The 22,247-nt window shown below is 43.0% G+C and overlaps 1 protein-coding gene across 1 annotated transcript; it reads left to right on the top strand.

Moving 5' to 3' along the window:
• The first annotated feature begins 396 nt into the window (after positions 1–396).
• On the top strand, positions 397–3,436 carry LOC105055200 (uncharacterized). Its single transcript, XM_010936955.3, has 3 exons — positions 397–944; positions 1,031–1,987; positions 3,105–3,436. The coding sequence occupies exons 1-3, from the start codon at positions 863–865 to the stop codon at positions 3,134–3,136; spliced, it is 1,071 nt and encodes a 356-aa protein (XP_010935257.1). The 5' UTR covers positions 397–862; the 3' UTR covers positions 3,137–3,436.
• Positions 3,437–22,247: the final 18,811 nt, after the last annotated feature.

Below are 22,247 nucleotides of genomic sequence, written 5' to 3'. Positions count from 1 at the left end.
AATGGATACTTTTGTTAATGCTTAGAAATATATCAACAGTAGATATATATTACCTTGTCTTAACTAGCACGGCATAAAATTCGGATTTTTTTATTTTATTAAGCAAAAGAAGTAAACTTCGTCAGCTATAAAAATCAAAGTCTAATGGGACTCAAAGAAAACAACGGGGTAGAGACCTTGGCTCATAGTCTTGCTTGATTAATGTGACCTGATGCTATCTTCTCCATTTCTTCTTCTACGTTAGTGTTTTGATTTTTCTTGGAGAAAAATAGTGATTTGATCATATATGTACGCATTTATATAGGTATGTATGTATTACGAACGTATGTATGTATTACGTACGTATGTATGTACATACGCACAGCTGATTTAACTGTCAGGGATGTGTGTCTGTTAGGAATTTAACCCTGCAGTAACCCCATCTCGCTTAAGAAATGAGAGAGTGTGTGTTTCGTTGAGTAGAGAAGAAGTAAGACAAAAAGGCTAAAACACCTTTCTTTTGTTTTCTCCTGCTCCAAGCAAGCACATATGCTGAGACTAGCTTGGGAGAAAAGCATGTTCACCTAAATATAACAACAACATCCGGCTCCATCAACAATTCATAAACAAGTTCCCAGGTTCATCTTTGTTCAGCCTCACCATTTCTTTTTCATTCAAAGGAGGAACAAAAGAAGGGTGGAAAAAGCAACATCGGCGATAAAGCTCGGTATTCCACTTTACTGCCGGCCTCTTCTCAAGACCCCTATCATCTCTCTTCAGATGGGCATTACAGAGCTATTGCAACTGCCTATAATAACTATCCCATGCTCCACCAACTCTCTTAAGACTGGCGTCGGACTGACTCAAAAATTAGGCCTCTCAAATGGACCAAAGAATAGACTTCACGGCGTTATTCTGCTTCCTTCTCCTCCATTTCTCTACTGCAACCTTCTTCATTCATTGCGGTAAGCTATCAATTGTTTATTCACCAATTATGTTTCCCTGCAACTAACATAACATTTGTGAACTTATGTTCTTTTGGGATCTTTAGACGCAAGAAGCTCAAGGCATTCACAGAACTCCCTGGGCTTTCAAGCTGTGAAGCATCCACATAGAAGCTCACAACTTAAAGTATCAAAGCATTTGGACATCTTCTCGTCCTCAGATCCCAACTATGTAGGTTCTCCATACTCATTGCCACCATTTGATGATATAATGGGCCCCACCTCCTCCCCTGATGAAAACCCACCTTATTGTGTTTATCCCCCACTCACTCCCCTCCCACCTTCCACCATCCTTCCACCCCCAGTAATCCCCATTCAACCATCACCACCACCTCCCCCGGTCCTCACCCCGAACCTGCCAGTGTATCCTACACCACCAAGCCCACCTGCGCTCGCCCCAAGTCCACCAGAATTTGTGCCAAGCCCACCAAGCTACGTACCAGGTCCGCCACCCGGCATCGTACCCAGCCCACCAACCTACATACCGGGTCCACCATCCGGCATCGTACCAAGCCCACCAATCTACATACCGGGTCCGCCATCGGGCTTCATGCCAAGCCCACCAATCTACATACCGGGTCCACCATCCGGCATCGTGCCCACCCCACCAGCATATGGGCCCAGCCCACCCAGCTATGTACCCAACCCGCCGCCAAGCATCGTTCCGAGCCCACCGGTGTTCGTGCCAGGACCGCCCATCTTCCTACCTCCGGTGGTCTACCCACCACCGACTGGACCGGCGCCGCCGCCTGGCGCGCCTTCTCGGGGCCTTTGGTGCGTTGCGAAGCCCACCGTGCCAGACGCAATAGTCCAAGAGGCCATGAACTACGCATGTGGGTCAGGAGCGGACTGCGACTCCATCCAGCCCAATGGGTCGTGCTACCAGCCTGATACGTTGATCGCCCACGCTTCCTTCGCGTTTAATAGCTACTGGCAAAGGACAAAGGTGGCTGGAGGGACGTGCGATTTTGGGGGGACGGCCATGCTAGTGACGAAAGATCCAAGTAAGTCCAATGTTTTATTCATGAAGTAATTAACAGCAAAATTAATAAACAACCGTCTTTTTTAGATTTTAAGCAGTTGCTTTGATGGCTAATTAGCAATTATACCCGTCAGTGGGCATATTAGAGTTTGTTTCGTTGCATATAGCTATATAGATGCACTGATGCGCTGGTCGCAGTAACCCAGTTTCACCTAATGATTTGATGTAATTTGGTAGTTATGATGTAACAGAGCTTAGTAAGACCCTTCAAATGGCAATAACTCATTCTATTGCCAAATTAAAAATTTGCTAGGACTGCGATTGCAACAATAACCCTTGAATTACCTCATGATGCAGGTGTAATTTTTAAGCTGCATATATTTAACCAAACACTAGAAAATGAATTACATAATTATTACAAATACGACCAAATAGCTGCTATGATTGCTAGAATAAATGCTACAATCATCATTCATATGCATAACAGTTACTAGTAAGTAAATTGGTCCCTAACACAAAATAAGTAAAAGCATGACACCATAATCAAGCAAAATTAGAGTCACAAAGACTTCTAACAATTTAATTGCACGACAACCCCATTACATGATGAAGTGCCAATCGTGCATATGATTTTGCTGTCTTGATGAAGATTTAGATAGAGCATGAATCTTCTGTAATGCAGCATTACACCGCAAAATGCTGTATAACTCTCGATGACCGCCATCCGAAGATAGATGACCATCGAATAGGATGGTCCATAAACACATGTTGTATCATACAATGTGTATTTTGTTTGATAGTTATTCATCTTTTGATTGCAATAATGGAAGGTTGTACAGCACTCTGCACTGCAGCCCCACATTGGAGAGGATCTTGGTTGATTTAGATGTGGCCACTATGTATGATTTGAGATCCTCTTCAAGTTACAAAGGGCAGGTGTGGAGGGCAACAACCTTTTTGCTTTTAAGCACATGCCTGGGAGCTTACTGTTCCGGACAAGTTGCTCACACTACCATGATTTAATTTTGAGATGTTCTAGCTACATATTTTGAGAATTTAACTGTTCCACGACATTCTGTACATATGAATTTATTATTTACAGGTCTCATTGTCCACCTTTTTTCCTCCTTTTTAAACAGGTTACGATGGTTGTCGTTTCATCATCTACTAAAAATAGAAGAAATTTGGATACGACCAAAGGTGATCTGTACAAGCTAGCCAAAAAAAAGACTTGTAATTATTCATCTTGCTTTACCTTCTTCTTTCTTCTTCCTTCAAATTGCTACCGTGATAGTAGTTTTTTTCCATCTCAACCCTCTATGGGTGCACTACCGGACTGTCCAGGGAGTAATGGAGAGTTTTCCCTAGTTTGCGAGAGTCTATCTTTATTTTTTTTGTTTCAGACTGTAACATATACGTAGAATTCTACCGGACTCAAATAAATTCACGGAAATGCATGTTTCCAGTGTTGCTTTTACAAATTCAAGAAATCACCAAGATACCTCTGACCTAATCATGGCTTAAATTTGCCCAAAATTATAAAACCGTCACTAAAACCTTAGCATGCACGGGATGGTAGACGAACAAAAACGTGTAATAATTTTGATAAAATTTAAGACCAAAGTCCACCGTGCGTTATCTACCAAATCCCAGCGATGCGCAGCGGACCTCCTAAACTGAGTTAAATCCGAAGCACCCCCAGCTAGGATTAGTCTCCTGATCCTTCTTTCCCTGAAACATAAGCTTCCTGATACTACGTACCTGTATCCCTTCCAAAAGCAACCCTACGTTTCTCTTTTCCTCTTCCAGCTAGATAGCTCGAAGACTTCGTTCCCGAACGACGTCTTTAAAAAGCTGCGCGAGGCCGTGGCTTTTCCTGCTGTTGTGTCTCTTTCCTGACCTTTTCCATAGTTACACCCTCTTCGATGGCGAAGAGGCAGCAGCTAGGAGAGTGTGCGAAGCCTCGAAAGGAAAAATAAAAGAGCAAGACGTACAGGTCAAGAACAAAGAAGACGACGGCCATATACATGACGATGGGAAGCCACGGCCTGACTGGTTGCAGCTCCCCGAACCCGTGCTCTTCTTGATCTTAAAGCGCGCGACTAATCCTCATGGACGACTCCTTCGCCTTCAGCCAGGTCTGCATCTCCGACGAGAAGGCCATCGTCGCCACCCTCCCACCCTCCAAACACTCCTGGCGCCTCTGCCGGATGTGCCCCACCAAAGGCCCAGCAAGAAAGCGATGGAAACTCGGATTCAAACCCTCCTTGTTCGTCCACTCCATAGCCGATCTTCTCCCCTCTTTTCAGTACAAGTGGCGGTTCAACAGGTTGCACGGGGCTCTGCTCTGTTTCTGGACTCGGGTGGACGACAGACGATGTCGTGCGCCAACCCGGGAAACGGGGGCGGCAAGGAAGACTGTTGTCTGCTTGACGGCAAGCCGCTGTGATTCTTGGAGGGTTTCGACTGGGAAAAAACTCGCACCTTGGCCCAGCCCAATCTGCACGTGGATCGAAGAGGTGATCTACAGGTCGCGTCGAGCCAGAGTCGCACTGGAAAGTTGGAAGGCTCATTTCCTAAAGCTGGCGTAGCCAATGCATTTCTTGACCTACTACATTACTAAAAGTGAGTGTTTCATTCTCGCATCACAATGGGCTACATTGAATCGTCTAGATATCCGAGCTTATGCCACGGTAGTAAATTTGGTCATCATGAGCTTTGAAAGTTAGATGAGCGAGTTCTATGGCAGGCAACATCTTGATTCATTATTATTGATCTTGTTAAGGAATCTCTAGGTGGCAATTTGCATGCAATATTTTAATAAAAAGATTGGATAGTCAAGTTTACTCGTACATTGCTTAGTTTGGATTATAATAGCTCTCTGCAAGATCGATCCCACATACCTTTTTGCTGCTGCGTTGCTTTCTAATTTTTTATTTTTTGGGTGAGGGGGTGGAGAATCGCTTCCACGACGAATTAATGCCTCCTCGCAATTTCTCCTTTTTGAGTCACTGATTTTCTGTTCTGGAGATAATTTTAGGGCCTCAGTATTGTGCAATTGGACCGCACAAATGCCATAATTAATAACACACCATGCGACCCCTCGTATTTCATTGATTCCCAAGTACATGCTCTTTACTGTGCATATGCTCCAGCATTTGTCCTAGTTCACTTGCATGTAGTGCATGCAATAATTTCTTAATTTTTGGGACAATTTTTATTCGTGGAGTTTGAGATGAGGTGGCTAGTCCAGAGGACCGCTGAAGATAACTGTGTGGCTCCCACTCTGGTTGGTGTGTACATGGAATTCTATGATTGGATGTTGTTAGCTTCACATACTGCCTACGGCTATAAGCTTAAGAGGGTAGGAGGGAGGATTATAAGCTTGATATGCATTGTCGATTCTTTCCTATCTTTCCGGGTTTGTCATCATGTATTAACTATTAAGAGCGCAGGTCCAGATCAACTATTATTCTGATCGTAGTCCAAAAATATTATTCTGATCATAAATATTCCATCATTTTTCTTAATAGCATTATGAGATGATATATATTTTATTATAATATATTATTAATCATATCAGTGTTATATTATGATTGAATGATAATTTTAAGTAAATAGAAATATCTTATTATACTTCATACTTATATAATAAAAAATATTAAAATATTAATTTATTATTATTATATTTATTAAATTTATAATTTGTAAGACTAATAAATATACTTTTATAGAATATATTAATAATTAATATATTAATAAGCATAATAATATTTTATTATAATATATTTTATATTATTAATATATTTTTATAAAATATATGAGGGATAATTTTGGTATTATATGATCAGTAATTTTGAGTTACTGTGGAATAGCAAGTAGGTTACTCATAAATATCTAAAAATCTTTAATCATTGGATCATGACCTATCAAATATAATGATCTTTGTGTTGGGAATAGTGTCCCAAAGCCAATCGTCAGCCTGTTGACGGTTGTGCTCCTTTTGTATTAGTACATGAATTATAAATAAATAAAAATTATTTTAGTATTTTTTCATCACAAATGTTTCATCTTCTAATGAACTCCTGTGTTGTGGTGAAGTCCTTAGGACTATTTAGACTCGACAAAGGAGGATTTGTCGCTTAGTCCTTAAACATGTTCGCGACCAAATGATACGTTGTTACCAAGGACGATAACGTTTATCGAGCATAGGTCATTGTGTGCCATATGGGTTGGTTGTCCTCATAACCAAAGAGTGTGGAGACACTGGTATGGCATACAGGTGAGATGTAATGGTACATCTGCACTGAACGTGACCAACTCCGGAGCTATTTCTGCTGTCAAAATTTGCTCCGATGGGATATGGGTATAAATATCCCTCCGACCTGAGACCGCCACGGTGACTTGCAAGCAACTTACTGCACTTAGGTACTAGACTATCTGAATTTCTAATTCAATGACGGAAGGCTGCTGGGTGTAGTCAAGTACTTGACTTGTCGGTGCGTGTGTCAAGATGGGATTGACCACTCCAGTTTAGGAGCTGTGTACAGTCCTGTTTTAATTTAGCAAAACCTTGACCAGGGTAGTCCTAGTGAGGAATCACAGGACTAATTGAGTTGAGCACGATTCGGATGATATCATCAGGGTTGACAGTTTAACCCTGAGTCGTCCTAAACACAGGGGTCAAAAGGGATGAATTATACGGTAACCATATTCACGTAGGTTCTGAATGTTGCGATTGCGATTATTCGACTTATCCGGTCGTCGGGTACCATTCCTAGATAGTCACTTCGATTAGTACAGGAATTGGTTCCTGTGCTACTGGCTTAGGTTCGAACCTGTGGGGTCACACACATTAGTGGTTCCTTTCTGATCAGATGGCGATTATGAGTCTTATCTGTCTGGGACTCTATGATTGAGAATTAGGATTCTCTGATCATGAGTTCCACACATTTTGGGTACCGGGGTCAAAATTTTGAATTTGAAATTTGAACTCTTTGATCAAGGTTTCATATCGATGGTCTCTGATGCCTGATTGCCCATCGAATTTGGACTCAATATTTATGAGAGGCTTAATTAGTGATTTGATCGCTAATTAACTCAATTTGATTGAGTAATTATTTTTAAATCAAGTCCAATTGAATTGGATTCAGTTTGGATTGATCCGATTAGGTTAAATGTTGACCTAATCGCTAAGGTGGTTTAGTCCCTGATTTGATTAGGGGTTAGGTTTAGTTAATTCCTGATTTGATTAGAATTTTATTGAGCCTAATTAAGCCTAATTAAGTTAGATTTAATTTATTCTAATTATGCTTAACCTATTTAGATTAGGTTGGCTCAATTAGGTTCAAACCACCTTGACTTTTCTCCCTGCGCCACCTCACTTCTTCTATGCATATTTAAATTCACGAGAAGCAACTTCTCGTGAATTTTCTCCACGTAATTGTGCGCCAAATATCTGGATAAAAATAAGTTGGTTGGCCATTCAAATTCAAAAGAAAGTTTGAATTTGAATGAGCAACCAACTAATCCATGCGCCATGGTCTTATCTTGTGCGCCCCATATTTTACACGAAAAAATGTTTCTCGTGTAAACTCTCCACGCACAAATCAACTCACGCCCCTTCTCTTCTCACGCACAAGTGGATAGGGATGAGTTGGTTTTGCATTTGAATTCAAATTTGATTTGAATTCAAATGTGCAACCACTTATCTTTATCCTCTCACGCGGATAAGACACGTTCGACATTATTTTAAAAAGAGGAGAAAAGTGGGACGTGCGTAAAAATTTTAGGAGAGAAACTTTGGGGCGTGAGGAAAGTTTGCGCGCAAGATGAAGGTCCAAAACCTTCCGAGAGAAAAAGAAAGAAAAGAAAGAAAATTGAGCGCAGGGTTTCTAGTGTGTACCCTAGGGTTTCTACCTAGGGTTTGGGAAGTGAGATTGATGTGCCACGAGTGTCGTGAGTCCACCAAATTTTAGGAAGAGATCCATCAGCCTCTCAAGCAATCGTGCAAATGATTTGGAGCATCCGAAGAGTCGGCACACATTGATCGAAGGAGTTCGATCAACATCTACCATCAAAAGGGTGAAATAACGAACTAGCATTCGTGAGGAGCTGATCAGACGGGAGCTTCATGTGGACGATCCGCAGAGGTCAGACATTTATATGGCTGTGACGTGATGATCAGAGCCCTCCGATGATGATCAGATTGCGGTGATCGACTACCCGCAAAAGGTGATGTGTTCTGAACACAGTACTGTAAAAGGTTTACTGATTCAAATTTGAATTTCAAATTTAAATGCATACTGTTGTATCATATTTAGATCCTAGTGTAGGGTTAATTAGTATTAATTAATGAGATTAATTAATAATTTTACTATAAAATAATAATTTTGAAAAAGTTTTAAAATTATCATTTTGTCCTTGCACTAAATTTTTGCTACAAATGGTATCAGAGCATGGTTCTAGAATATGATATACATATGTATGCATAGATTAAGGTGTAATCTATAAGTTTAAACTTGAAATTTAAAATTCAAAATTCAAAATTCAAAAAAATTTAAAATTTAAAATTTGAAATTTAAAATTTGTTAGAAGTTTCAAATTTGAAATTCAAAATTTGAAATTTAAAATTTGGTTGAATTCTCAAATTTGAAATTTGAAATTCGAAATTTGAAATTTGAAATTCAAAATTCAAAATTTAAAATTCAAAGATTGAAAATTCGAAATTTTTTTGAAATCTCAAATTTAAAATTTGAAATTTAAAATTTAAAATTTGAAATTCAAAATTTAAATTTTGAAATTGGTATATTTAGATATACTTGATCCAAGTAGCAAGTAATCTAATTGGGTTGGTTGCCATGGCCGTCCGGTCATAGGAGAAAAGTAGGGTTTAAAGGCCCTCTCTTCCCATTCGATGGGGTCTCCTATGGCGGTAGGGGTGCCGATGCAATTATATCCCATGCCGATGAAGCAGCGAAAGGACTTAATTATAAAATTTATCATGAATGTGTTAGATTAGATCTAAAAAAAAATTTATGATTTATTTTGAGTTATTTTCTGTTATGAAATGAGCAATAGGATTGTTGTTTATGAATTGTGCTGACCCATTTGTGAAATGAGTCAACACATTTGGTGAATAAAAAATAAAATCTTTCAAAATTTAAAAATTATTTTCGAAATGCCAAACCCTGACCCATCAGCCCTAGTACTTAATTAAAAGAATTAAGTGTTGTCTAGTAGGTCTAGAATTGTGAATTAAGACCTAAGACAATTGCATAAACTTGTGGGTCAATGGGTTAGATGAATTAGGTCCATAATTGGGTTAGACCTAAGGTTAGCTTAAAAAATGGACTAAATGGAGTAATTGGTCAAATCTAATCAAAAGTTGAATTAGATTAGGTCAAGGATACTCTAGACTCAACTTCAATAGTTGTAGTTGAATGGATCCATGTCTTTAACTAGACCAAGATGGACTTAATTCATGGCTACACGGTGGAGTCCTATTTACTAAGTTGATCAAAATTAAAACTAATGAACCGGTTGGTGTCTAAGGTAAGTTCGGCAGTTTTGACCAGTGGTTCTTAAGCGGGAGCTACTCGCATTGATTCGATCATTGACGAGTTAATGGCAAATCTCCACCACTGATCTCACTTACCTGGCCAATCTGGTAAGTTAGATTTTGATTAGATCACTTGATGATTAGAGCTCACCCATATCATTAGGTAAATCAGTGTGACTGATTTAGGTGCTCCTAATGCCAGCTTTAATTAAATTTTTTTTTAATCTGACTTGGTGAAGTCAGTGGGAGGATTGAAATTGGCTGGATGATTTCTTCTCTACTATTCTTTAATAAAATCCTCAAAATTATTAGGTCCCTAAAATGATTAAGTTATAATGATAACTAAGTCATAGCCTCCCATTAAGTGAGTGATAATGAGTCCATTAGTTCAATGATCATTGGAGGCCCAAAGGCCTGGTGCTCATTGGCTAATGGAATTATTATTCATAATATGATAATTTGATTGAGTCTTTCTGATGGTGGTTAGGTTGGCCGGCCAAAGTCGGGCCTGATTATTTATTGATCCGATTCACTAAATTAAGTCATGTTAATGGTTGAACCTAACCAGATCTTTTCAGTGGAGGCCAAAGCCTACTGATTAGGTTCTGGGGTAAAATCAATTACTAGAAGTTGTTTAGAGAAACAACTGGTTAAGAACCTACCCATAGATGCACATGGGTTGACCAACCAAAGTAGGGCTCGTGTGTAGTCTGTGTGGATTCTAGTACCCATTAAGGAATTAAAGTAATTCCTCGAATTGGAGAATGAGGCTACCAGTTCGTAAAAATATTGGAAAAAACTTTAGACTAAAGTCCAAGTCTTTAATATTAATTTATGTACTAATAGAGGTCTCGTTTTCCTTTATGCAGCTATGGCCACTACCCTGTCGCTCCGGTCATTATTAGATAATGACAAGCTCATGGGACCCAATTTCGATAGCTGGTATCGAAAATTGAAAATCATCCTTGAGCATGAGCGGATCCTTTATGTAGTAACGGATCCAGCACCTGAGGAGCCAGCTCCGAATGCTAGTAAGGCGATCCGAGATACTTACTTGAAGTGACTCAATGATCGCACCACCGTTCGATGTATTATGCTGGCAGCAATGAATGACGAGTTCAGCCGAAGATTTGAGAACGCCCAGCCACAAGAGATGCTTCAAATGTTGAACGACTCCTTTGGCACGCCTGACGACGTTGAAAGGCACAAAACTAGTTATGCCATTTTCAATGCTCGGATGAGAGATGGGGCCTCAGTCACTGATCATGTACTGTACATGATCGAGATGATTGAGCGCCTAAGCAAATTGGGCTTTCCTCTGCACGAGCAGCTCGGTAAGGATGCGATCCTTAATTCCTTGCCCAAGTCCTTCCTCCCATTCCTTACTCATTTTCGAATGACAAAGCCTGCAGTAAACTATCACGGATTGTTGGAGTTGCTGCAGAACTTTGAGAAGGATCACCAACTCCATAAGGAGTCGGTGAATGTAGTGGGAGGGTCTTCTTCTCATCGTCAACCCTTTGGGAAGGGGAAGAAGAACAAGAAGAAGAAAAATAAGAAGGTGCAATCTCATGCTGGGACAGTAGCACAGGGTCAGACCAAGAAGCGCAAGCACGACCAGAGCCAGGCGGAGTGCTTTTTTTGCAAGAAGCATGGGCATTGGAAGAGGAACTGTCCTCAATACATTGCCTCCCTGGACCCGAACAGGCCAAAGAAGAAGCAAGGTAATTATATGATAACTCCTTGCAACTTTTTGATTTATGATACTACTGCCTGGGTATTGGATACCGGAAGCCCTTATCATATTTGTAATTCGATGCAGGGTCCGCAGGTCAGTAGGAGATTTGATGAAGGCGAGAGGTTCCTGAACGTTGGAGATGGAAGCAAAGTTCCAGTTCTAGCTTTAGGAATCATGAGTCTTGTAATCAATTCTCATAATGTAATTCTGAGTGAATGTCACTATTGTCCAAGTTTTTTATTAAATATTATTTCTGTAGGCCTTTTGGCTATGTACGGTTATGATTTTTTAATAAAAAAAAATATTTGCAATATCATTTTGAATGGTGTTACAATATTTGTTGGACAATTAAATAATAGAATTTACTTACTATCACAGCCTGTTAATGTGGTTCAAAACTTCGATAAACGCTCTAGAATAGATAATGTGTCAGAAGTCTACCTTTGGCACTGTAGGCTAGGTCATATCAATAAGAACAGGATAAACATGTTGGCTCAAGAAGGAATTCTTGAAGTTAGTGATTATGAATCACTTCCAACCTGTGAGTCCTGTCTTCTTGGGAAGATGACCAAGTCACCTATTACTGAAAAAGGTGAGCGAGCCAGTGAACTCTTAGGTCTGGTACATTCTGATGTATGTGGACCCATGAGCTCCAATGCAAGAGGTGGATTTTTCTACTTCATAACCTTCACAGACGACCTATCTAGGTATGGGTATGTCTATTTAATGAAGCATAAGTCGGAATCACTTGAAATGTTCAAACTATTCCGAAATGAGGTAGAAAAACAAACTGGGAAGTGTATTAAAACTCTTCGATCTGATCGAGGAGGTGAATACCTTTCCAATGAGTTTCTGACGTATCTAGGGGAGAATGGGATTCTCTCTCAGTGGACTCCTCCTGGAACACCACAGCATAATGATGTGTCTGAAAGGAAGAATCGGATCCTGTTAGACATGGTTCGATCCATGATGGAGTTTGCTGGTCTGTCGATCTCCCTCTGGGGATATGCGCTCGAATCGGCTTGTTACCTTCTAAATAGAGTTTCGAGTAAGTCTGTAGCCAAAACGCCATATGAGATATGGATAGGACGTAAGCCAGTACTCTCGCACCTTAGGGTTTGGGGGTGTCCGACTTATGTTAAACGTTTAATTACAGACAAGCTTGGACCTAGGTCTGACAAGTGTAATTTTATAGGGTACCCAAAAGAGACCAAAGGATATTATTTCTACCTTGCTAATGAGCAAAAGGTGTTTGTCATCCTTAAGGCAATTTTTTTAGAAAAGGAGTTTCTTAGTGAAAAAACTGTTGCCTCTAAGGTCGAACTTGACGAAGTTCAACAGGTGGAAAAACCGACACATGTTACTGAACCTGAACCGGATTTGATTAGTTGAGATCCGGAGCTCATTGATTATGCACCCTTAAGGCGGTCTGGTAGAGTACCACATCAACCGGACAGATACTATGGTTTCTTGGTCCGGGATGGTGATCCTGTCGAACTTGATGAAAACGATGAGGATCCGATCACCTACATGGATGCAATGCAGAGATCTGACTCTGAGAAATAGCTAGAGGCCATGAAATCCGAAATGGAGTCCATGAAGGTCAACGATGTGTGGACATTGGTTGACCCACCCGAATGAGTAAAACCCATAGGGTGTAAGTGGGTCTTCAAAAGGAAGAGGGGTGCAGACGGAAATGTGGAGACCTATAAAGCCTGTCTGGTTGTCAAGGGATATCGTCAACGTTATGGTATAGACTATGACGAGATGTTTTTTCCTGTGACAATGCTCAAATCCATTCGGATTATGCTTGCGATAGCTGTCCATCTGGACTATGAAATCTGGCAGATGGATGTGAAGACAGCTTTCCTAAATGGAGAGCTGGACGAAGAGGTGTATATGATACAACCTGAAGGGTTCACATCCACAGATGAGTCTAAGGTGTGCAAGCTACAGAGGTCCATTTATGGACTTAAGCAGGCATCTCGGAGTTGGAACATACGTTTTGATAGGACGATCAAAATGTATGGCTTCGTTAAGAACGGAGAAGAGCCCTGCATTTTTAAGTGGGCTAATGGTCCAGTAGTAGTATTTCTTGTATTGTATGTGTATGACATTCTCTTAATCGAGAATGATGTCCCTGCATTACAGGGAATAAAGATTTGGCTATCGTCACAGTTCTTCATGAAGGATCTGGGAGAAGCTTCCTACATCCTAGGGATGAGGATCTATAGGGATAGATCCAAAAAATTGCTTGGCTTATCCCAGTCCACGTACATTGATACTATGCTGAAAAGGTTCAGCATGAAAAATTTTAAAAAAGGCTATCTACCGATAGGCCATGAAATTTCTCTCTCGAAGAGGGATTGTCCGACAACACCTCAAGAGAGAGAGCGTATGGGTAGGATTCTATATGCTTCGACAGTGGGATCTATCATGTACGCCATGACATGTACACGACCAGATGTGGCATACTCACTAGGGGTAGTGAGTAGATACCAATCTGATCCAGGAGAAAATCACTGGAAGGTTGTTAAAACCATCCTGAAGTATTTAAGAAATACTAAGGACCAGTGGCTTATATATGGTGAATCGGACTTGAGACTTATAGGGTTTACAGACTCTAGTTTTCAGTCTGATCGCGATGATAGCAAGAGTGTGTCAGGATTTATTTTTACCCTTAATGGTGGGGCTGTCTGCTGGAAGAGTTCCAAGCAGCACACTATGGCTGATTCAGGATGCGAGGCGGAGTATATTGCTGCATCAGATGCTGCCAAAGAAGCGGTGTGGCTGAGGAAATTCATCACCGAGCTCGGAGTAGCACCCTCCCTTGTTGGTCCAGTTCTGCTCTACTGCGACAGCTCTGGAGCCATTGCTCAGGCGAAGGAACCAAAGGCACACCAGCGGACGAAGCATATTCTGCGCCGCTACCATCTCATCCGGAAGATCGTGGATCGAGGTGACGTCGACCTTCAGAAGATCGATGGGAAGGAGAACCTGGCCGACCCATTCACTAAAGCCATTACGGTGAAGGAGTTCAACGACTACAAGTCGAAGATGGGTATTAGATACTGCACCGATAGGCTTTAGGCCAAGTGGGAGATTGTTGGGAATAGTATCCCAAAGTCAATCGTCAGTCTGTTGACGGTTGTGCTCCTTTTGTATTAGTACATGAATTATAAATAAATAAAAGTTATTTTGATATTTTTTCATCACAAATGTTTCATCTTCTAATGAACTCCTGTGTTGTGGTGAAGTCCTTAGGACTATTTAGACTCGACAAAAGAGGATTTGTCGCTTAGTCCTTAAACATATTCGCGACCAAATGATACATTGTTACCAAGGACGACAACGTTTATCGAGCATAGGTCGTTGTGTGCCATATGGGTTGGTTGTCCTCATAACCAAAGAGTGTGGAGACATTGGTATGGCATACAGGTGAGATGTAATGGTACATCTGCACTGAACGTGACCAACTCCGGAGCTATTTCTACTATCAAGATTTGCTCCGATGGGATATGGGTATAAATGTCCCTCTGACCTGAGACCGCCACGGTGACTTGCAAGCAACTCACTGCACTTAGGTACTGAACTACCTGAATTTCTAATTCAATGACGGAAGGCTGCTGGGTGTAGCCAAGTACTTGACTTGTCGGTGCGTGTGTCAAGATGGGATTGACCACTCCCGTTTAGGAGCTGTGTACAGTCGTATTTCAACTTAGCAAAACCTTGGCCAGGGTAGTCCTAGTGAGGAGTCACAGGACTAATTGAGTTGAGCACGATTCGGATGATATCATCAGGATTGACAGTTTAACCCTGAGTCGTCCTAAACACAGGGGTCAAAAGGGATGAATTATACGGTAACCATATTCACGTAGGTTCTGAATGTTGTGATTGTGATTATTCAACCTATCCGGTCATCGGATACCATTGCTAGATGGTCACTTCGATTAGTACAGGAATTGGTTCCTGTGCTACCGGCTTAGGTTCGAACCTGCGGGGTCACACACATTAGTGGTTCCTTTCTGATCAGATGACGATTATGAGTCTTATGTGTCTGGGACTCTATGATTGAGAATTAGGATTCTCTGATCATGAGTTCCACACATTTTGGGTACCGGGGTCAAAATTTTGAATTTTAAATTTTGAATTTGAAATTTGAACTCTTTGATCAAGGTTTCATATCAATGGTCTCTGATGCCTGATTGCCCATCGAATTTGGACTCAATATTTATGAGAGGTTTAATTAGTGATTTGATCGCTAATTAACTCAATTTGATTGAGTGATTATTTTTGGATCAAGTCCAATTGAATTGGATTCAGTTTGGATTGACCCGATTAGGTTAAATGTTGACCTAATCGCTAAGGTGGTTTAGTCCCTGATTTGATCAGGGGTTAGGTTTAGTTAATTCTTGATTTGATTAAGATTTTATTGAGTCTAATTAAGTCTAATTAAGTTAGATTTAATTTATTCTAATTGTGCTTAACCTATTTAGATTAGGTTGGCTCAATTAGGTTCAAACCACCTTGACTTTTCTCCCTGCGCCACCTCACTTCTTCTGTGCATATTTAAATTCACGAGAAGCAACTTCTCATGAATTTTCTCCACGTAGAAGCCATCCCACGCCCACCCTTGTGCGCCAAATATCTGGATAAAAATAAGTTGGTTGGCCATTCAAATTCAAAAGAAAGTTTGAATTTGAATGAGCAACCAACTAATCCATGCGCCATGGTCTTATCTTGTGCGCCCCATATTTTACATGAGAAAATATTTCTTGTGTAAACTCTCCATGCACAAATCAACTCACGCCCCTTCTCTTCTCATGCACAAGTGGATAGGGATGAGTTGGTTTTGCATTTGAATTCAAATTTGATTTGAATTCAAATGTGCAACCACTTATCTTTATCCTCTCACGCGGATAAGACACGTTCGACGTTGTTTTAAAAAGAGGAGAAAGGTGGGACGTGCGTAGAAATTTTAGGAGAGAAACTTTGGGGCATGAGGAAAGTTTGTGTGCAAGGTGAAGGTCCAAAACCTTCCGAGAGAAAAAGGAAGAAAAGAAAGAAAATTGAGCGCAGGGTTTCTAGTGTGTACCCTAGAGTTTCTACCTAGGGTTTGGGAAGTGAGATTGGTGTGCCACGAGTGTCGTGAGTCCACCAAATTTTAGGAAGAGATCCATCAGCCTCTCAAGCAATCGTGCAAATGATTTGGAGCATCCGAGGAGTCGGCACACATTGATCAAAGTTGTTCGATCAACATCTGCCATCAAAAGGGTGAAATCATGAACTAGCATTCGTGAGGAGCTGATCAGACGGGAGCTTCGTGTGGATGATTCACAGAGGTCAGATATTTGTGTGGCTGTGACGTGACGATCAGAGCTCCCCGACGGTGATCAGATTGCGGTGATCGACTACCCGCAAAAGGTGATGTGTTCTGAACACAGTACTGTAAAAGGTTTACTGATTCAAATTTGAATTTCAAATTTAAATGCATGCTGTTGTATCATATTTAGATCCTAGTGTAGGGTTAATTAGTATTAATTAATGAGATTAATTAATAATTTCGCTGTAAAATAGTAATTTTGAAAAAATTTTAAAATTACCATTTTGCCCCTGCACTAAATTTTTGCTACACTTTGATCATTGAGGATCAAAACATCTCATAATTCAGATCACTGATGATCCTTTTAGATCATCGGATGATTTCATTTGGGTTACCAAACGCCATCTAAAGTGATTGGATAAAGAGGGATGGTATGCCTAATTCTAGGGATGTGCTTCATAGCTATGATAAGTAATATATCCCAGAGTCTACCGTATTTTCCAGCAGTAATTATGCAGTCATTTATCATTTTATAACCTCTTTTTCTTACAAGAATTCAGTCATATTCTTAAATTGAGTGATAGGGTAAAAGGGATGGGTTGTCTGATTTTAGCATCGATAATTATGATGGATAATCTTTTCCATAGCCTAATTTTATCTTCCAATTTATGGGCTTATTTATTTAACGGCATTAGTTACTTTTGATCTTCATTTTCTCCAAAATACAGCACAGGGTTTAGGAGCTTTTTATTTGTCCAAAATGCAGCAGAGGGGTTGGGGGTACGGAGCACAAGTTAGGACGTGAACCAGGCCAGGCCACTCCCTGTCCAAGCCCATCCCCAAGTGTTTCTGGCTCAGAGAAATTGTTGGTACACTGTCCGTGGTGCAGAAAATCCAATATGGAGTGCACCATCTTATCCAATTGGATCACATAATCATCACTTTTCAATATATATTTAATGTCCATAGTTCTACTTTTTTTTTTTTAATTTTGAATGACGAAAATGCTCATTCCCTTCTGAAAAAATTAGGACATCCTATACCGATATTATGACATCCTGCATTGAAATTATCACTTTCTACACAAGATATTATAATTTTTTTATAAAATATCATAATTTTGGTAAAGATATTTTCATCATTTAAAAATTTCATAAATTTTTCAGTAACAAAAATATCCTTTCTTTTTTATGGTATCTTGTGCAATAAATCATAATTTCAATGCAGGATATCATAATATCGATATAAGATATTATAATTTTTTTAAAAAAAAATATTTTCATCATTTAATATTTCAAATGAAAAAATAAAACTATGATCGTTAAATGCATGATGAAAAATGATAGTTGCATAGTCCAAATGAGATGGTACATTCCATATTGAACTTTTTGCGCCGCCGACGGTGTACAAAGAATTTTTCTTCTGGCTTAAAAGTCCAAACCCATCCACGTGGTACTCGTTCTATATTCTATATCCAGCATCCGATCATTCCAGTCGGGGTGGGGATTGGAGATGTTGCGGCCAATCCCCCTGTCGCCCGATCGTCGGTATCGCACACCTGCAAGAAAAGTCCTCACAGATCAGAGATGCCTCTGGCGAAGATCCTCCGATGATCAAATCAGAGAGGAGACTAGGCAACAGTGAAAAATCAGAGGCTCAGCGGGAGAGAGGAAAAGAGAGCTCAAGAGCTAAGAGGCGCTTCTCGAAACTCAGCCCTTGAGACTTAGGACTTACCAATATTGTTGCCTTACTCTGTTTTATAGTAGAATGCGGTATGGTCCCATCATTAATGGTGCAGATAACTGAGGAGTTGTCAAATCGTCGGAGGCTGTCAAATCACCGTGGGCTGTCAAATCACCGTGGGCTGTCAAGTCACCGGGATCAATCTATGTCCTTGGCAGGACAATGCCCCAGGGCTGCCAAACCGCATGTCCTTGACAGGACAACTGCCCATAGCGATCGTACGGTGTTTGGGTGGGCTGACCGACTATATGTCGGTATTCGACTGCTGAGACGTCGGGTGATGACCCAGGGACACCATCGGCTGGTCTGGTGTCCAGTGGAAGTCAGACGTCGACTGCCACCCCCGACAGTGGGTCGATGATTTGGGCTCGGCCGTTTGGCCGGTCGGAAACAGTATGAGTTTGTTCGACCGACATACCTTCGGTCGGATATCGTCGAAAGCCATTGCCGGCAATCATTGTCAGAGCCGTCGGTCGGTCTGGTCGATAGAGTCGGACGTCGGTCAGACAGGTCCGAGGGTAAGTGGCGTAGAGGGGTCGGTCGGTTATCCCAACAGTTGCTCCCCCCACTCCTGAGTCGGATGTCGTGTTAGCCAGCGTTTCCACATGGGCGACAGCTTCGGGCGAAAGGAGTGGTTATCCATCACGTCATGCTCCGACTCTGGTGACCGTACCAACGAACGATCTGGTGTGAGACACCCCATTGGAAACGTGAACTGTCGTCCCCTGGGAATGCGGACCGCCGTCTCCTTGGGAACACGAACCGCTATCTCCTTGGGAACACGAACCGCCATCGGTTAAAGAATCCCAAGATGCGGTTTTTCCATCACGTGTCAGGGGGCTATTGGGCCGAAACCGTTCATGCGGATGGAGGCGACGTGGCTCGATCTCGGGGAAGGCACGTCGAACCGTCGGATCAAGGAAGGACCTAGGCACTGCCACGTGTCAGCATCCGGGAAGTCCTCGTCCGGTGCACTTTCATCTCGACCGTTGAAGGACCTTATATATATGCGGTCACTTACATCCAAAACTTCACTTTTGCTGCGAATCTGCTCCTGGCACTGAGGCTCTGTCGAGTTGTCCCCCAGTTCTAGGTAGTTGTCTTCGTGCTCTCCCTTCGAAAGCTCTTCTCGAAGTTTTGCCTGTTCTTATCTTCTTGCACCCTTCCTCCTTCGCCATTTTCTTTTTGTTCTCCTTTCTGGGGCTAGCATCATGGCTAGAACCCTCCTCGAAAAAGTCAATCGGGGAACCCAACCGACAATTCCTGGTCGACCCCGGAGGTGGAGGTTTCTTCACTTTCAGGGGCAAATGTCGAACGGCTTAGGGAGCAGTACAGTATCCCGGAGCAGTTCGAGCTCTTCGCCCATGGGGCTGAGGGTCGGGTTAACAACCCACCTCCGGGCCAGGTGGCCTTTTATGTCGAGGACCTTCAGACAGATCTTCGTTTTTCGATTTTGGAGTTCGTCCGGAACATCTTAGATTACTACGGGCTTTGTCCGGCGCAACTGGCGCTGAACTCAGTCCGGTTGATAATCAGTTTTGCATTGCTGTATCGGCTTTTGCTGACCTTTCCTCGTATTTCTCTCTTTCGGGCGTTCTTCATCCTCCGACCCCATCCAAAAGCCCGAAGGTGGTGGTTCTTCAATCTCCGGAAGGGTCTTTCGTTCATCACCGACTTCCATCGTCGATCCACGGGTGGAAGAATCAATTTTTTTTTGCTTCCTCCTCGTTACCTTGGGGGTTCCCTTCCTGCTGGGGCGACCCTCGGACTCAGCCGAACGAAAACAGTCGGGTGGAGGATGGAGACCGAGAGGACTTTCACCGACTGAAGGATGTGTCGGTACCGAAGCAGAGGGAGCTCGTCATCGAGCAAGCTCTGTACGACGCCGGCCTAAGTTCGATTCCTCATTTAGGTACATCTCGGTCTGTCGGTCGTCCTTTGTCTTTTCTATCCGTCTTTGGACTTACGCTGACCCTTTGTTGAAATTGCAGGGATGCCGTCGAGAGTGAGGCTGACCGACGCCGACATTTGGCAACATGCGGCGGGGAAGAGACCGACGCCCGGGGCCGGGCCTTCGCGGCCTCCCAAGAGGCCTCAGATAGCATCGCCGACCGACATTGCGACGGTAGTAGCGCAGCCCGACACCGAACATGTGTCAGATTACGAGCCAGTCATCATCCGATCGGCACCGACGGTGCCACCCGAAGCACCATCCGAGGAAGGGCGGCCGAGGGGGCAGCCGAAGGAGCATCGGCTCCCCCACCCACGGAAGAGGTTCGGGCCAAAGCACGTGAGCCCGAACGACCTGCGGCGGCGAGCATCGCAGCCTCAGGAGGGATCCAATCGAGCTCGAGCTTCCCATCTCTCTCTGATTTTCGAGCATGGGCGGCCGAACGAGGGAAGGCTCCGATGGCATTGGGCGACAACACAAGGTCGGCCGGTCGCGCCACGTCATCCGACGTTCAGCTTCCCGAAGGAGCATCGGCCCTGGCCAACCATGATTTGGCCAAGAGGTTGTGCCAGGCAACCATTCTCCCGATCGATCGGGAGATCATGAAGGGTAGGCTGGTGACCGACATGCTTTCTTTCTTTTATCCGACTATGATCCAGGTGAGCTCCTCTTCTTCCTCTTTCCTCTTCATTACTGTTTTCTATCAGTTCAGTTTTCTGACAACCGACCTTCTACCTGCAGCTAATCTACAATATGTGCGAGCTGGAGGCCGGATATCGAAGGTTCGGCGACTTTCGGACGGCCTGAAAGAAAAGAGCCAAGATCGCCAAGGCTGAGAAGGCGACGCTGGTCGACCAGCTGAAGTTGTCGGTCAACCGTGAGGCTAGGCTCGAGGAGGAGATCTCCCGACTTAGTAACGGCCTAGCCACCTCGGAGGCCGAGCTTCAGTCGACTCGCGAGCAGATCCAGCGCAAGACCCGCTTCGTTCACCGACTGCGGTGGGAGCGGGACGGCTGCGTCAGGGAGCTCGAGGCCGAGCATGAACAGCTTCGCATTAGCCTGGAGAACCTGACCAAGGCCGAGGAGAACTTGTCCTCCACCCAAGCCGATGCCGACATAGCGAAGGCAGAGGCGGAGTCAGCCAAGGAGGCACTGAGTCGGACGGTGGAGGACTTCCATGGCTCGGACGAGTACTGGGAGGAGCTCCTGGAGAGCGGCTTCGCCTCCTATCGGGTGGGGTATGAGGACGCTCGGGATGCGATCCAGAGTCTACACCGGAGCTTGACTTGAGTGGCATCGTCCCTCCAAGGTCGGAGGACCAAGCCGCAGAGGAAGAGGCCGACCCACTGCCGACGGAACGAGTTGCCTAGGATGAGGCAGCTCCAACCCCCGGTCCCTCCCCGACCCGAGCGGGCACGCCGGTGGCTCCCGAACTCTACCCGATGCAAGAAGTCGACTCCGATGAATAGTCGGAGTATCTGCTCTGTTATCTTTGTATATACTTTTTTTTTTTTATGCTTTGTCTTTGATATTTGTAATCAGGCTTCGTCTCAATTTTGTAGCCGGACTTCGGCCTAATTTTGTAAGTCATTTCAACTTAACAAAATCAAAGACTTTTCATATTTTTCTTGGTGCGGTCCAAAATGTCTAACTTGCCAAGCCATTCCTGAGTGTATAGGTCGTAGCTCCGACACACCTCGTTAGGACATTCGGTAGGAGCTAGCGTAGCCGATCAAAGTAGTCAGTAGCGTGCGCCATACCAAAGGCAGCGCAAGCTCCGATCGCAGGCTGGCATCCCGACCGTCATACAGACAGTGTATGATCCGATGGTCGAGTGCTGCACCGATTGTAGGTCGAGTGTCTGCCGCCCGAACCTTGGTCGGGCGTGTATGTCAGGCCGAACGTCGGCCAATCACCGGACGTAGCATGTTGACACGATTACTTCGTAGAGTCCGATAGTCGAGTA

The sequence above is a fragment of the Elaeis guineensis genome, chromosome 2 (genome assembly GCF_000442705.2).
Source record: "Elaeis guineensis isolate ETL-2024a chromosome 2, EG11, whole genome shotgun sequence".
NCBI classification, from domain to species: Eukaryota; Viridiplantae; Streptophyta; class Magnoliopsida; order Arecales; family Arecaceae; genus Elaeis; species Elaeis guineensis.
This window is presented reverse-complemented; position numbering and strand designations above follow the sequence as displayed.